The following is an 18,053-nucleotide window of genomic DNA, read 5'->3' on the forward strand; positions in this document are numbered from 1 at the left end:
AAAAACAAAACAAAAAAATCTTGACAAAGTATTGTCCAACTCAAAATTTAATTTATATAACATCGACTAGAGTCAAGTGACACACGTTCTAATTTTGCGCGTTACAGTATATGAATAGAACACACAACTTAGACTTAAACACAAACTACAACCCCAAATGTACTAAAAATAATGTCACCATTTGAAATAAAAATACCTTTTACCGTTTGTGATCATCTTGACAGGGTCAGTGCACCAAACTAAAACCAACAAAAATACTGTACAAGAATATAGAAATCTCTTCATCAAAACTTTTAAAAGAGTTTTCATTTAAGTCATCATTTAAAAGATGGGCATTTTAGTGTTCAGACCACAGGGGAGGGAATGAATGAATTAATATATATATATATATAGATATCAGATGTAAACGTTTTGACTGAGTGTAACATGGGCCTGAATAAGTTACATTACATTGGGAGAGGTCAGATTTCTAAAATCCTCTGGAACTTTCTCTCTCCCTATATATGTTACACTTCAAAAGGATTAATTTCTCTGACCTCTGTAGTATGTGTAGCACTGTGTTATGAAACACTACATTAGAGATGAATGTATTTTACATGTCAAATTAGTTGACAGATTACTGGATATTTATTACCAGTGAGTTTTTTTTTTTTTTAATTATTATTATTGTTGCCATTGTTTGGTATGCTTATTCCACCTCAGTCATCTGTTGATTTGCCAACTTCGAGTCATAGACGACCAAATAACACAATGGGTAATACAGTTTCACCACTTTGAAAATACATATTTAGGTCCAGTAGTATTTGGACAATTACAGGGGTTTTCTTATTATCCCATTATACAGTATATTAACACAGTGGATTTGAAATAACACAATCAAGATGTGATTAAAGAATATGGTAGTTAATGTTCAGGAATACACCAATTTTAAGCTGTGGCTTGTATGGTATGTGGACAACTGTCAGAACTAAACAATACTATCGTTTTTCTTTTTTTAAATACTTGGATGAAAATCCTTTGTAAGAATTTTCAATTACTGGAGGCAAAACCTACAAACATGCAGCAACTAAACTGGCTGCAGTGAACGTTTGAAGGAACAATGAAGTCCATAAGCAGTCATTGACTACAAAGGGGTTTCAAGTCATAAAAATGGTTCCATTTAGAATTATGTCAATTGTCCAAAAACAATTGGGCTCATCAAAATATTTGTTTTCTTATACTTCTGGATGCAACTGTATTTTACTCCAATACTTTGGTCAACAGTCAAAAGAAAACAAATATATTGATGTAAACTTTTTGATGAAGTGTAACATGGGCCTGAATGAGTTACATTATTACCTTGGGAGAGGTCCGATTTCTACAACCGTTAAGGCATCTGACTTAGGGTGAGAGGCAGTGTACACCCTAGACTGCAAATCAATTGCCATAAATTAAAATAAAAGTCCACAGTGCATTAAAGTATTAAATACATTTGTAGATCAGAGCATGTTATTTGTCAACAATCTGTATTTCTTAGTATAAAAAAGTGCCAAAGTCACCCATGCCATTGCGTCTGAACTGGTTTCCCTCGATGGAGATGAATATCTTGTGTGCAATCATGTCTTGCATAGCTAGGGTACAGGATGTATGCCTGTTTATGCTTGGCTGACAACAAAATTGCCAATTCCTTGCTGAGTTCACATTACTGTCCTGATGTGTATTCTCTGTCAACTTTGGTGGAGCGTCTTCTGGGTTGCCTGTAATCTGGCTTGGTGAGGCGATTGGGTGTCCCACAACATTCTTCCGCAGTCCGTCTTCAAACATTTGTTCGACATCTACACGCTCATCTAGAAGAGGAAAATGAAGCCTAATTAAAAATATATTAAGTTGCCCTGTCAGCACAGAAGTTTAAAGTAAACAGTGTAGACATGTTTCGTAAAAAGATGACAAAAAGAAGTGCTGAGAACACTTTACCTTTGTCAGCACATTTCTCAATATAAATGTTCCTGTCTTTACTGTGGGTGGGTTTCACAAGAACCACCCCATAGCCTTCATTATTATGAATCACATTGTTATCCATAGTGATTGAAGGGATCACCTCCACCTCACCAACGAAGTCCTATAATTATGAAAAGATACTATATTAAATAAGCACTACAGTAGTCCTAAAACATATTTGGGCAACATGTATTGCAAAAACAAGTTTAAGTTTAAATAAGTAGCTCACACCACAAATAAATCTTTACTCAAGGCACCCAAAACCGCCATACCATCCTGTTTTATTTGAATATGTATGCAATTTGTATGTACAGCGGCAGAAGTAAGTATTTAACACGTCACCATTTTCTCATTAATTATATGTCCAAAGGTGCAATTGACATGAACATTTCAGCAGATGTTGGGAACAACCCAAGGGATCCATACATACAATGAAAGTAGAACAAATAAGATCAGAAATTAAGTTACGTGTATAATGTGAAATGTGACAGGGAAAAGGTATTGAGCACGCCAACTGGTATTTATTTAATACTTTGTACAAAAGTCTGTGTTTGGAATGACAGCTTCAAGACGCCTCCTGTATGGAGAAACTAGTCGCATGCATTGCTCTGGTGTGATTTTGGTCCATTCCTCCACACAAGCAGTCTTCAAATCTTGAAGGTTCCATGGGCTTCTTTTAGTGACCTTGAGTTTCGGTTCTTTCCATAGATTTTCGATTGGATTCATTTCAGGTGATTGCCTGGGCCATTCTTGCATCTTTATTTTTTTTTTCTTTGAAACCAATTGAGAGTTTTCTTGGCAGTATGCTTTGGATCATTATCGTTCTGAGATGTCCACCCTCGTTTAATTTTCACCATCCTCGCAGATGGCAGCAGATTTTTGTCAAGAATGTCTCGGTACATTTGCCCATTCATCCTTCCTTCAATAATGTGAAGTTTACCAGTACCGTTCGCTGAAAAGCAGCCCCACATCATGTTCCCACCTCCGAACTTGACTGTTGGTATGTTGTTTTTAGGGTGATGTGCAGTGGCATTTCTCCTCCAAACGTGGTGTGCATTATGCCATCCAAACAGTTCAATTTTGCTTTCGTCAACCAGACTATATTCTCCCAGTATTTAATTGGCTTGTCCAAATGTTGTTCAGCAAACTTTAAACGAGCTTTGACATGCTTTTTTTTTTTTTTCAGCAATGGGGTTTTGCGTGGTGAGCGTGCATACAGGCCATGGCGGCGGAGTGCATTGCTCACTGTTTTCCTTGTGACAACAGTACTTGCTAATTCCAGGTCTTTTTGAAGCTCTCCACAGGTGGTCCTTGGCTCTTGGACAACTCTTCTGTTTATTCTTTGCACTCCTCTGTCACAAACCATGCGAGGAGCACCTGATCGAGGCAAATGTATGGTGGTATTATTGGCTTTCCACTTAAGTATTATGCCCCAAACCATGCTCACTGGAACGTTCAGAAGCTTAGATCTGCGCCTGCAACCAATGCCATCGTTATGTTTTGCAACAATTAGTTTGCAATAGTCTTGAGACAGCGCTCTGCTCTTACCCATCATGAGATGTCTTGACTCAGACCTTGGCAATGAGACCTTTTTGTCGGGCATCAATAAGGACGGAACCAGCTGATATTAATTTGTACTGACAAGTGGATTGCTGTTTGATTATTGATAGATTGTAGATGTCTTAGTTTTCCATGCCTTTATGCAGCTCCCTTTATGTGTTCAATACTTTTACCTTGTGTCATTTCAAATTTTTACACACAACTTAATTTCTGATCTTATTTCTTCTACTTTCTTTCTTTTCTTTGGCTTACTTGGGTTGTTCCAACTATCTGGTGAAATTTTCACATTAATAGCACCTTTGGAAGTATATTTAGTGAGAAAAATGTTGACGTGTTAAATACTTATTTCAGCCGCTGTATGTTTGTTTGCATGGTATGAACCGTATGTAGTGTAAGAATAAATGTAAGAATAAAATGTAACAAATTTCATTTTAATTTAGCGTAGAGTTCAAGCACTGACCATTACCCTAATAGGGAGGAGATCTAAACTTGCAGGATGAGGTTACAAAGACTGTCAGTAGGGTTCACCACTTAAGAAAATACAATATTTACAATATCTGTTTGGATGGTGTCTGAGCCCACTGTGCTACTCTGACACCATGTGTGGCGACAATTCAAAGGACTTGTCCACCCACCGTTGGTTGCTTCATCTTGATGAGAATCCCATCCTTACAGTGGTGGATGCCATTGCCAACCAGAGTGCACGCACTGCCAGGATAAATCTCAACACCAGCCCCCTGCATAGATCACACACCATGTCACGTGTTATTAGAACATGACATCAACTTTCACATAAATTTACTACTTTACTTCAAAACTAAATATTTCAAAATAATTATGATAGGCTGGGAAATATTTGATCAGATGCCATTTATGGACCATTGCATATAATTTGATCAATAACTGTAAAGATGTATATATAAAAAAAAAAAAAAAAAAAAGAAAATGAACAAACGAATTATGCTTGGTTTAATATGGTTAAATGTATCCTATAGTGAAACAGCCACGTTTGAAGTCCTATTTTCAAAAGATTATTATAGATCTAAAATGTTAGGCATTCATGACAAACAATCTTTACTGACAGAGCTAATGATGGTGGCCCACTGAAATACACTTCTTGCATAATGGTAAAGACAAACATACAATTCATTCATATCTTCCATTCACCATTTATTTTGCTGTGTGCTATTGTGTGAATGCAAAATGGCTGCCTCATCCTGGCACTTCAGCTCACAGATCCCTCTAGTGTACTGCAACAACATAAGGCTCTCTCCAGTGGAATTAACCCTAAAGGCAACTTGAGTAACAAAGGACTGTTTGTAAAAGAATCAAAAAATAACTAAAGACATTAAGATGAATTTGTGTTAGTTTTCATGGAAATCCGAAAACATTGTAAATCATGAAACTTCATTTCCGACACCTAACGCTAAAGACATTTTGGTGTTAAAAGTTTGAAGAAAATTACTTGAGACTCCTTTTTTTCTTAAACAATTCTGAGCTTTTGACAGATAACAACTCTAAATAATGCGCACACTCATATCGGTAAAATTCATTGATTTTCAAAAGGAAGTTCAGTGGGCCATGTATTTACCGTTATCGATCAAATTATATAAAAATTACCGTTATAATGAGTAGGTTTATGGATTTGACAGTAATTTCCAGTGAAAGTCTGAATTATTGGTAAAGCAGTGGGACGTTTGAGCTTCTACAAGTGACATACAAAACACAAATACAAAATATACTATTGATCCTTGCACTAAACCAATTACCTTGGATCCATATATATCACACATATTCATAGTGAGGTGGGCAGATGCTTGGACAACAACTCCGGTGGTCTCACACTGAAGCACACAATTCTCAATGGACATATTTCCCTCTCTCACACCTGGTCACCAAACAGATAGTAAAAACATAAATAAACATAATAATAGGAATAATAAGACGAACAATAATAATAGGAATGATAAGACAAAAAAATAAGAATCAGAAAAGTAAGGTAGGTATTGAAGTCTCTCCTGAGGCCATGTGTTCCGATTTACCTCGGAACGAAGGGAATAAAGAAAAGACGTTCTCAGCCATCACTTCCTAATATTTTTAAACAATAACTGCTTTTAGACATGGCACGGGGGATGTGGGTTGGCACAAGGAATAGGGGGCGGAGGTCAGAGACTGCTGGCAGGTGGGAGGGATTTGCTCTCTTTTATTTACCTGTTTTGTGAAATACTGTGGTGTGCTTCTTTAGGTATAAGTGCAAAAGTGTTGATCGATTAAAGTATTGATCAAGTATTTATTGTTACCATTGCTATTTTGGGGATTTTCTAAATTGCAATGCAACCTGTGATTGACTAATAATTTCAAGGTACCGAATTCCCACGACCATAAGGCGCGCTTAAAAGTCTTACTGACAAATTAGACGGGGCGCCTTATGTGTACACCTAGTTCCAAAATATTTTAATTTGTGACTTTGATGAGGGCTCCGCTTGACTGACTGGGAGCATTTCCTGCCGACACACTGCTTATATACAGGAAAGGCGGACGGACGTGACTGAGGAGAGCATGCGGACGTTAAAGAGGGAAGGGTGCGTGTGAAGGAGGACGCTAAAGACACGCCCCCAGTAGGCATATAATGGCAGTATGTGCATTGTGCAAAACAACATCGGTTTGGCTAAGGACCCCTGAAAATATGTGAATGGATTGTGGATGCCTGGGCTAAGGTATCTGCTTTGACTGTTGTCCGAGCTTTCGCGAAAGCCGGCATCATTGCTGAACAGCCGCCCGGCAACGAGACTGACTCCGACAATGACGAGAGGGAACCCGGCATGTTTGATGGAGGACTTGCCCAGGTGTTCATTTCGGATACAGAAGATGAGGACTTTGATGGATTTGTGGATGAGGATTGATCAAAAAATAACGTGAGTACATTGTTAAATACTTCAATAAAGTAAAACCGAACTCACTTTTGCTCCCGCTGCCTTTTTAAAAACATACGCTAGCATGCATGCTAGCATATGTTTTAGGGTGCATTTATGCTACTGTGTGTTTCTTCTCTTGCCTGCTATGTTAAAAGCACATGCAAATAAATGTCCCAAATTAAACTACTCTTCACATGAACTGGGAATTTGGGTGTTCCAATCTAGTTATTAATTAAAAGAAGGCCTCTGAGAAGACCGATTTCTTAGAATCTCACAATTAAACGCCTCCCTGATGGGTTTGGAGCATTCTCAGGAGACACTCACAGTTGGCTGAGGAATACAGTGGCAGGGAGGTCTGCACATCCCAAGTTCTGATGATAATTGGGCTTTAATTGTTACCAGATGAATGGATAAGTATTTAGCTCATGTTTAGTTAATTAATTCTACCAAAGCAACATCCCTCAAACGGGTGCACATTTAAGCACCCCAATAATAATACTCTGGAGTTATCACATTTCATTGAATTGTGGGGGCTTTTTTTTTTTACTGAATACTCACATAAAATACCCTCAATGTCCTCGTGTTGAATAAACTTAATGTTGGACATTCTGACATCCGCTCCTGTAGACTCAATAAATGAGTCTCCCTTGTTTTTCTTCTCAATCACCACCTCATCAGGGAGTCCAAACCCTGGCAGGGATAAAAATTAGGTGAAAACAACATGGAAAGCGTACGCCTTCTATAAGATACAGTGAATCCGGAAAGTAGTAAATAACAGCACTTCACTTCTTCCACATTTTATGTTTCTCAGTAAAATGTTTCGCATTGTCATGATGGGTTGTGTGTAGAATTCAAAGGATTTTGTTCCCGCAGAATAAGGCTGTAAAGTGCTGTAAATCATTTCCAGATACACTGTACATTTATTACCCTAATCCAAATACAGCAGAGTGAATACCCTCTATTGTGATAGAGTCTGGAAGTAGGATGGAGTTGGTAACACTGTACACTCCCGGGAGAACAAATACCATGTCACCCTGATAGCAGGAATCCACCGCAGAAACTGGGTCTCTATGGAACTACATACACAAACACACACATGACTACAAATGCACTCGGTAAAGTGGAAATCTCTGCCTAGGTATGGTCTGTATTTCAACATTCTGTAAATGAGGTCCTGAAAGAAGAGTTCAAAATAATGTATCCTAAAATTTACGATGATTAATCGGCTGAAAGTTAAACACTAAAGGACAAAATACTGTAAAACAGTGAAATGTTCTGCCTGTAATTCATATCTTTAGTGTTGTAAGCGTTAAGGGACCAAAAAAGAAGTTACAGTCTTCATTATATATTGCTTCAATTAATCATCCGATTAATCTGTTATCGGAATTTTATTCTGCCAAATATTGGAATCAGCCTAAAAAAATACATATTGGTCGGGCCCCAGTATTTATGTTTAGAATGTATACATTTATAGTAGATTTAAGTAAAAGAGCCCGCACCCGCGCTGCACTCATTTCAGCAAGTTTAGGTGTTATCGCTGCATAACACTGGCAATATGACAACTTTCCTGCAACATAGCATTATTTTTAGTCGTATTCATATCGTTCAAGGCATAAATATAAACATACTGTAGCTAGATATGTAACGCCCCTTTTGAGTTGCGCGCCTACGGCGACGCTAGTATGGGCAAAGTCCTCAGCGCATTCCATGTGTGGATGGCAAGAAAACCAAAAGAACAAGGATGTCGGCATATTGTGCTGCATACGGTTGTGCACAATGCCGTACAAGGGAACTGGGAGTAACCTTTCAAAGGTAAAAATATTTTGGGGGCTTTTTTTCCCTCTCAAATGTTTTGTATTGATAGCATACACTTTGGCATTGATATTTTAAAAAAAAACTTGTGAAAAATTGGTTGAGAAATGAGCAAGTTACGACTACATTTCAATGTCTGTGAATTGCCTTTGATGGGAACGTCGACCTCCCCAACATGGCCGCCATGTTGGTACATCGATTAGATGGGCTGCTACATCGTGGTGGCGTACCAAGACTTCTCTTCATATCTGTGGTTCAAGGTGACGGTTGTCATTTGTAAACGGTAGAAGTGATCACATTAATCACATGACGTGTCTATTTTGCTCACCTGTGTGGTTTGATTTGTTAATTGCAGGTACTAATTATGAGTCTGCTTGCAGAGAGCAAAGCACTGCTTCAAATTGTTGCTAAGTAGGTGGGCAGTGAATTGCAATGCATCTTATCTTAGTATTGATCTTATATATTTTGAGAGTGGTGCCTTAAAATACAAATTTCATCAGTTCCGTGACCACGTTCGTAACCCAAAACACTTGTATCGCAAATGCTGTTTTTCCATTGAACATTTTTTTCATCATTTTTCTGATACAATCTCCACCCATAGACGAAAAAACATTGTAATGTGATTTACATATATTATTTTTTTTTAAATAGCACTTTATAATATTGTACTGTAGTAGTAATAATATGAATTATTACTTGTACGTTTTGTACGATAAACAGCAAAAACAGCCAGGATGTGATCATCATGCATCGGCTTAATTTGGCCAGGTAAATTAGTTTGTAAAGGATAGTAAACGCTCGCAACAAACAAAATAATATTGCGACACTGCGAAGTGGGTACCTGGACTTCAGTGTCCTCAGAAGAAAACTGCTGTAGAAGCCTGTCATTCAGAAGGGAATGGAGCTGATTTGCGGTGCAGGAGGATGAGACCACATGGGCCACCTTGATGCATGATTCTCTCAGCCCACGACTCTGGATGAACTGATGTCGGGCATTACCTTTGTAGCCCAGCACATACCTGGAGTTTAAAAAAAGGTTCTGGATTAAAAGAGGATAGGGAGGCTAACTGATCAACATATACTGTAGAGACGTAAAATATCACTGGCCTCAACAATGGGTTCTCAATGAAGTACAACTTCCGCTTGAATGTTTCCAGCTGTTCGTAGAGCTTCAGGCCCTCCACCATGGATATATTATCCAGCTCTGAGTCAGAGTCACTGCTGATGCTGCTACGTAGCAGTGAAAACTGCTGGAAGCACTCTGTACATTTTTCCAATACGATCTTGTATTCTGACACAAGACCTGCTGGGACTCGTTCCTCTAAGATGTCATAGTGTCTGAGGGAGAAGACACGTTTAATAGGATTTATAAATATCTGACATCATGAACATGACACAATGCACTTACAGTCTGAGCCGAGGCTCTACACAACGGACAAAGTAGTCAAAGTCATCATCTTCATCTTCTTCATCCCACAGTCTCCAGACATGCTTGTAGAAGAATCTGAAAATACAGTGGCGCATGTGTAAAAATAATTAAGTATAAATCCTTTTATACAGCAGTGTATGGACACAAATACTACGTGCCACTGTTGTGCCTCACACTATGTCAAAACAAGGTTATGGATTAGTGCGGTAAAGAGTAAGAATGGGAAAAAAAAATACTGCTCTTGCAATGTATTATGCGACAAAATCGTATCTACAGTATACTGTTACTGTCTGATGTTCATGTATGTGCTGTTGTACACTTGCAATGTGAATCAGTGTTCCAAGCATCTATCTATCTATTGGTTTTATTCCACTGCACCAAGTTTGATGAATGCAGGTCAAAATCAAGTAAATTCAACACTAGGGATAGGAGTCGAGAACCGGTTTCTGTCTCGACCCAGTTCCAAAGTTAATGATTCCTTGGAATCGTTCGCCAAATTTCCAAAGGTTCCCTTATTGAGTCTGGAAGGGGATACTGACGTAATCGCACACGTTACGCGGTACACGCAACGTGTGGACGGACCATCTAACATTCATAGGATGAAAGGCCTGCAAATGGTATTAATAGGCTATAACACTAACCATTCTAAGGGCGCCAGATTGGCAACAAAAGCAGTAGTAATTTAACGACTAAAAACGACACCAATTTAACTATACATGACTTATTAAAAATGTACAATGCAGTCGAACCTGATTGGACCGGCCCATCGCATAAAAATAAGAGTTGCTGACGCACCCCACGCATTGAGCGACTGGATAGTGAGCCTGTATAGACATTTGATGCTGTTTATATATTTATCACATTTCTTAAATGATAAAAAGATAGATTAATAGCTGAGGGAGAAGCGAGTTGCAAATGAGAGCGGACATGGGTGAGAATAAAAGTAAGAGTGCATATGTTTTAAAAGAGGCTCACGGACTGCATTCATTTGACGTACCCAGCAAGGTACGTAGTGTTTGCGTACATTTTGGTCACAGGCTTTGCTTTTTCATCCGCAGGCACATTACACATGATGACTACAGATACGTATTGATGTAACACACTATTTCATGCTTTATAAACGCCAAGTAATTGGCTTGGCCTGGCACAGGGGTCGTTCAGTGTTTCGCTTGCTTAAAACTTGGAAACGTAATTAGTGTGAACTGGTCGCCAGGCAATTGCAGGGCACTTCACAACTATGGACAATTTTGAGTCACAACTATGGACAATTTTGAGTCTTCAATCACCACGGCACAATCGTTGTTCTTCGATTATAACATTTTCATGATCGTGAGAACCCTTAATATAAAATATTTATTCATTTAATTATTTATTTTTTTAATCCAGTCAAAGTCCCCTGAACATTTTTCTCCCCCAAACCAAAAATTTGAGGATTGATAAGAGAATTGATAGAGATTCAAATCATTAAGTAGTGTCAAATATGTAATTGGAAAAATCTTAGCAATTCCCCTTCCTATTCAATACACTATGGATTCTCCTGAATTTGATTTTGAATTTTAAATATAAAACCTAAGAAAAACAAGACTTCAGTCATGCTGGGCAGTTCCATAAGTGTGCGTTTTGAAATCTGCTAAAACATTTTAAAACATTAAAATGCACACATAAAACATAATATATAATCGTGACTATGAAGATAAATTTACATTTCTACTACTAAATTTGACAAAAAAAAACTGTCAAGAGCTGTGCCTTTTTATAACACATAACTGAATATTTTCTTTCAATTTAACTGGAAACATCACTCATTAGACCGGTGATTCTCGACTCTGCCGGCGTGGCACCCTAGTGTGCCATGAGAGCTGTCACGGAAAAATTATCCAATTCACTTAATTTGTGTGAAAATTCATTTGCATTAATTACAAATTAGATTGCTTACTCTGGCTGTCAAACATGTAGGCAAACTAATTCCAGATGACATTGTGTTTGTCTTGTTTCTCCGCACGGAATGGAAGGTCCACAGGAGCGCAAGACTTTTAAGCCATTTATTTTCTGTATTTTATTTCTGTCTTGCACACACACTGAAAAAAGCGCCACCTACTTTAGACAGAGTTTGAGAGCACTGTTGCTGCATTTAAAATAAACACACACACACACACACACACACAGGCACGAAAATGTTTTTTTGCTGACTGTAATGTCCACACACATCTATTGCCAAAACTAATCTGCTGCGCAAATACACAATCTCACACGGCAACTAACCAGCACTGATGGTTAGTTGCCGTTCTTATCAAAGCAAATAGAGGGCACGCTAGCAAACTGACTTACGTAAATGCTGCTTCCTTTAAAACACAGTTATAGCGATTCACACATGGTTCAACACAGTAGAATGATGGGTAAAGCCACACCTGAGATGCTCAATGCCCAAGGCAATCTGATCGTAGTCTCCTGACTCTTCATAGACAATCTGAAGCTCCATTAGAGGGACTTTGTGCTGGGTTGCCTCCAACAGCTCTGCAATGGCTTCTTTGTTAATTTCACATCCTCTGACCTCACACTGCAGAGGAAGCACAAGCTTCACAGTAGCCTTTAGCTCGCTGAAGTCCACATCACAAACCTGAAATAATGCCCATCTATTGGTTAGTTGGAATAAATCCATAACGAGACACAATTAGATCATTCACACACTAAAATGGTAATATACAAAGCAAAAGGGGGATTTGAGAGGACTTATTTAAAACCAGTCATCTTCCATTTGTTTGGTGGCCACACGACAAATGCTTCCACCCATGAAGTAGATTACATTTTCAGTTGTTGGTTGTTTAGGCTTGAGATTTATGCATTTAAATGCATGTGTTGATATGACTGCCAAGGAAATTTTCAATGAGGGAGGGCTTGTTGTCTTGCCAAATTGCAAGTGAGGCAATGGGCTGTTTAAGGCAGACAGACTTGTTCATCTCATAAACTGTCATCTTTTTTGGGGAAAAGGAGACAAAGAGACCGTAATATAATGTAACACATACAATTAGTACGGAAAGTATTCAGAGCCCCTTAAATTTTTCACTCTTCGTTACAATCGAACTCAGTTTTGCTCCCGCTGCCTTTTTAAAAACATTGTTTTAACGTGCATGCATGCTACCCTATGTTTTAAGCTAATGTATGTTTTACCATGCCTGCACCCAATAATACACCCAATAATAGAATGCGCCTTATATATGTGTTAAATACAGAAACAGACCACGTAACTGAGACTGCGCCTTTTAATACGGTGCACACATTATGGTCGTGAAAATACGGTATTTGTATCGAAACATCCATCCATCCATTAAAAAGGAAATTTTCCATAATATGTCCCCGATAAGAACATTTTGTTAGCTTCACAAAGCAGATGCATCAATTATACTTTGTAAACATATTACACCAGCAATACAATGTGAATGTAATTGCTAAACCCTGGAGCCAGGGTCCCAATTAACATCGTTTGAATTTTGAATTTCACTGCCCCATGAAGCATTTTCACTTGAATTGTATACTTTAACATTAACACATACAATATCATGTTATCGTTCATGTTTTCTATTCATATTTTTAGAGCAATATTTCAATATTGCTCTAACAGAACATTCATTTACACTTGGAAAATAATAACAGAAAAATGTGTAATATCTCACCTCCACCAGAACATCAAACAACTCAGCAGACCAGAGAGCTTGCCAACCGAATGACTGCACCACTTTTTTTAAGTAGTCAGCAGTAAAAGACTTGACCTCTGAAGGCTTGCAGTCACCTAACCATTCAAAAGAAAGAATAAATGAATAAATATGCACAGAAAGGCAAAAAAACCCAATAATAATATTTTTGTTATTGTATGGTAGCACATTTGAGAAATAAATTCTTTACAGGGAACAATATGTCACAATTAAATAGTACAACACAACAAAACAAGCTTTAAAAACATCACTCTCATAAGAGAGAATTCTGGACATTGTATCCATGTCCCTTTTCTTCAGTTAGGGACTGACAGTGAGGTTTAACTTGTTTGTTTGTTGTACTGAATAAAGAGTAAAACATTGGATTATTGTTTGATAGTCATTTATTTTCTTGCATTTTCAGAGCCAACAGAATTGGGGGGGGGGGGGGGGGGGGGGTGGAAAAAAAACTTACAATCAGAAGAACAACCAACAACAGTACATAACTTCAAAATGAAATAACTGCTCCTCAAGTATTGAAACAAAAATTAAACAACATTTTAAAAACTGGAAAGCATAAAATCACATCATTTCAACCATTGGCATCTATTTGCTGCAATTTAATATCACTTATCCAAGGTATAGCCTAACTTCCCAATAAAATTGATAACTGATAATCGTAACTTTATTTATTTATTTATCCGGGTAAAGCAATCGAGAACTGATTGTCATTTGCAATGCTGACCTGCCATCAGACAAAGTGTTGTTTAATTGGCTACAAAGTGTATTGTGTTGGCCACAGCAAAGCTGACATGCTAAAGTCACATTCTTGTTCTGGAATGAGGTTGGTTTGGTCTTTCCAGTTAAGATTTATGTCACAGCTGTTCCCTAAATCTTCGCTGACTCTACTCTGAGCCCTTCCTGGATGACTGGGCTTTTCACCCTATCCCAAAGAGAGTGCAGACACCCTGCGGAGCGAAATAATTTCAGCAAGAGGAGGTAGTATGGCATTGCAAATGAGAATCAGTTCTAATTGCCTCACCTGGATAAAGGGTTAGGTTTTAAAGGTATCAAAATATTTGAAATCCAGATTAAGATATAAAATAAGACATTGAAAGCTTGAAATTTGTCTCCGGTTTATCTACCGGAGACAAATTCCTTGTGTGTTTTTGGACATACTTGGCAAATAAAGAGGATTCTGATTCTGATCCAGTAGGTGTCAGTAATGAGCAACATCAGCCTCATTTGCTTAGGCTTCCCTCAACTAATACGTTTGATGGAAACACAAACCACATGAGGCAGGAACCTTTTGCAACCAGGAATTCAAATTTCCTGGGCTGGTTGGTGGAAAAGCTCCTAATGGTTCTGGAAACGTTTTGAGGTTGCTGCTTTAGAGTGGTAGCACAAGACATTCCAGTGGTTGGTTGCAACAGTGACCTGATAGTGTTATCCATTCCGATTGAAGTTCCATGTTGGATTTGGTCCTGTTGCTGTGTTTCCACATTACTGCTTGACTTGACATCGTTTATTGATCAGACAGGTGGCACCGTTGAGTCTTGATCCAAAGTCCTTTTTACTCCTCTTGGCACAAATTAATTTGCATTTGCGTTAATTTCCAGCCTTTGCTCACGTATGACTTCATTCCATTTTCCTCCACCATCACTGCCTCTAGCAGCAGCTATTTCGGCATCAATGACCAACCTCTCTATTTTCCTCAGTTTTTTCTCTTATGCCTCAAGTTTGTGTCTCCTTTGCAGAGCAGCAGCTTTCTCCATTAAAGCTGCTTTTTCAGCCTTTGCTTTTAAGCAAGCTGATGAAGCGCTAGATATGCTGGATCTAGAATGGGTTCTCCTGCTTACTGTTTTCATTTTCATGTTGATCGGCATTGTTTTCATCGTTTTGATCATTTACATCATTATTTTGACCAGCAACATCATTTTCATTTGAAATTACATTCTCTTTCAACCATGTTGTTATTTAGTCACGAAACACTTCATTGTTTGACCTTTTGGAATGAAACCATGTTTGTTGTTTTCTCCGCTCCTCATCCGGGAGAGGAAACCGAGTCAGTAACATGTTATAAAGCTCAGAGGCCTTTTGACATAGTTGTTTGAACCTTTTTAGATTGAGTTGAACGGCACAGGCATTTTCCTTTGTCGCAGGATAGTTTTGATTTTTGTCTTTAATTTGCCAGCCTGTGTGAAATTGTCTCCTCTTTCCTTTTGAAGTCTTTCAATTGCAAACATGATCTTTTCTCCGTTACGTTACTTTTCACAGTTGTGCCTGTTACGGTATTAACACACTGCGTTTCACTCATTTTGATTAAGCGCTAGACACTTTTGATTAGAGGGCGCATCAGTACTGCACTATGTTGATAAGTATGTGTGCGCAGCCTGCGTACCTTTGTCCGTTAAAGTCACAAGTTGGATAATTCCATTTCCTTCAACTTCCATTAATTCATAAGTCAGAACAATGAATAATGGCTTGCATCAGAATTGATTACAACAAAGCCGTCTACTCCTGCATTGTCTTATAGCGCTGTTCCAAAAACCAGAGTAACATCCGTTGGTGCCGTAACACCAGTGAGTGGGAGTGACTAACTGGAAGTGTGAGTGACTAACTGGACCTCCTGTTGACAATCCTGGTCCTTTCTGGACGTAAAAAGTTAGATTCACGGCAAAACATGCGCTTGGCCTGGCTAGCCCTCAATACAACGACGCTGCCCAATGACGTCACTTCTAGGCAACACACAGTAAGTGAACTACAGACCTTCCTTCCGTATCACTGCTGTATCTATATATTTATCCGAAATTAATACTTTTAAATTTAAATTGACAAAGAGGCGGCACGGTGCCCGACTGGTTAGAGCGTCAGCCTCACAGTTCTGAGGACCCGGGTTCAATCCCCGGCCTCGGCTGTGTGGATTTTGCATGTTCTCCCCGTGGTTGCGTGGGTTTTCTCCGGTCACTCATGCCCGTAGGCATGACTGTGAGTGCGAATGGTTGTTTGTTTCTATGTGCCCTGCGATTGGCTGGCAACCAGTTCAGGGTGTACCCCGCCTCCTGCCCAATGACAGCTGGGATAGGCTCCAGCACGCCCGCGACCCTAGTGAGGAGAAGCGGCTCAGAAAATGGATGGATGGATGGATTGACAAAGACGAAAACGAAGGACATTTTCGCTATAATAAGTTTGTTTTTGTTAATTTTGCAAACATAAAATGCTGTTTTGGTTAACGTTCTTTTAAAAATACTCATTTTTATTTTATTTTGTTTATGAAAATGTTTTTGCAATTTTTGTTTTAGTATTCTCGTTCGTTTTACTTTACTATAATAACCTTGTTTTTTTTCAGTACACTACGCACACACACACACACACACATATATATATATTGCAAGGAAAACAATGTGAAGCTCTTTTTACTCTTGCAGAATTACTCATTATTCTATATCCAATTTTCCCACCATGCAGTGTAAATATTGACATGGTGTGCCCAATGAAAACACTGAAAATGATGATGATGAAGATTAGATAACATTTTACGACCATTTTATGTAGAAAGCCTGCTAATTCCAGAAGGTTCACATACATTTTCTTGCAACTGTACATAATTCCACACAGAACCTGTAACTTAAATAATAGCCCATTTTAATTCTTACCTAGTATGTAGTCCTGGTAGGCTTTGAACCTTTCATAAAACAGCAGTTGTCCTGTTTGAAATGTGTCTGGTAAATTTGAATTAATTCCTCCACTGTGCTCAGATCTCTTAAATTGGGTCCCTGCCTTGTAAACGTTAACGTTGTCTGTGCCACTGTCGTCGTCGTCGTCGTCATCATCACTATCACTTCCTGCATGATCATTTGCTTTATCTTCATTTTGGAAAAGAGCTGCAGAATTTAAAAACAGAATGAAAGAGTCAACTAAAGACGATTAGAGTACGAGGGGGGGTGTAGTGTGTGCGTGTAAATCTCTCCCAAAAAAGTAATGCCCAACCGACTACAGCGCCACTAGCATATATTACAAAAAAATATTTTTAAAAAAACCATACCTTGCGTTACATCCAGCACATTCTGTTCCGTTTCAGAACTCGCAGCGTTGTTCCTTTCGTCATCGACTTCATCTTTGACGAGAGATTTCAAATCTACGATGGCGTTGTTCTCATTGCTTTCATCCGATATTATTCGAGCAGATATTTCTTGCGCCATTTGAGATTTTTCACAACACGAATCAACGACGCCCACAAGGACCAACTTTCAAAATTTCCCTGTCTGCAGTCAACGAGTCACATGGCTTCAACAGCAAGTGGTTTTGTATTACATTACCGCCACCTTCTGAACTGGAGTGCACATGACGAGACGGCTTTTTTTACCCTCTTTTGGTCTGTTGGTCGCATAGATATTTTTTATAAATAGATTCCTCCTTGCCAGGGAAACGCACGTAAACCTCGCCGCCATATTGAATGTGGACATTGGTGCGATTGGTGACACTGCCTCATAAATTTGTTGCTCACAATTAATGTAGCAACCGTTTTACACTCAAAACCAGATCTCATGGGATTAAGATTGAACAATAAATTTAGAATTTATTTGTCCATTATAATATTATAACACCCCTTCAAAGTAGATTTGGCTTTTGTGGCTAAATCAGGCGCATTCACATTTTGGGGGGCAGGTG

General features: G+C 38.6%; 1 protein-coding gene across 1 annotated transcript; it reads right to left on the reverse strand.

The window, feature by feature from the left end:
* Positions 1-17,620, reverse strand: shcbp1 (SHC SH2-domain binding protein 1). The gene is made up of 13 exons (XM_061670585.1): positions 17,428-17,620; positions 17,039-17,266; positions 13,365-13,480; positions 12,102-12,310; positions 9,673-9,768; positions 9,372-9,602; positions 9,106-9,283; positions 7,408-7,528; positions 7,011-7,142; positions 5,307-5,425; positions 4,173-4,274; positions 1,954-2,098; positions 1-1,826 (listed from the first exon to the last, which is right to left on the reverse strand). Exons 1-13 carry the CDS (start codon positions 17,582-17,584, stop codon positions 1,513-1,515), a joined length of 2,148 nt encoding a protein of 715 aa, XP_061526569.1. The 5' UTR covers positions 17,585-17,620; the 3' UTR covers positions 1-1,512.
* Between the last annotated feature and the right edge of the window lie 433 nt (positions 17,621-18,053).

This window comes from Phycodurus eques, chromosome 2, assembly GCF_024500275.1.
Source record: "Phycodurus eques isolate BA_2022a chromosome 2, UOR_Pequ_1.1, whole genome shotgun sequence".
NCBI lineage: Eukaryota > Metazoa > Chordata > Actinopteri > Syngnathiformes > Syngnathidae > Phycodurus > Phycodurus eques.

What these genes read in the sequence shown, in the direction of transcription:
- shcbp1 (XM_061670585.1), bottom strand. Translation starts at nt 17,584, where the DNA reads ATGGCGCAAGAAATATCTGCTCGAATAATATCGGATGAAAGCAATGAG. An exon ending in ATTGAGAACCCATTGTTGAG is followed by an intron (nt 9,284 to 9,371) that starts GCCAGTGATATT and finishes TTTAAACTCCAG; the next exon opens with GTATGTGCTGGGCTACAAAG. An exon ending in GGACATTGAGGGTATTTTAT is followed by an intron (nt 5,426 to 7,010) that starts GTGAGTATTCAG and finishes TTTGGTGACCAG; the next exon opens with GTGTGAGAGAGGGAAATATG.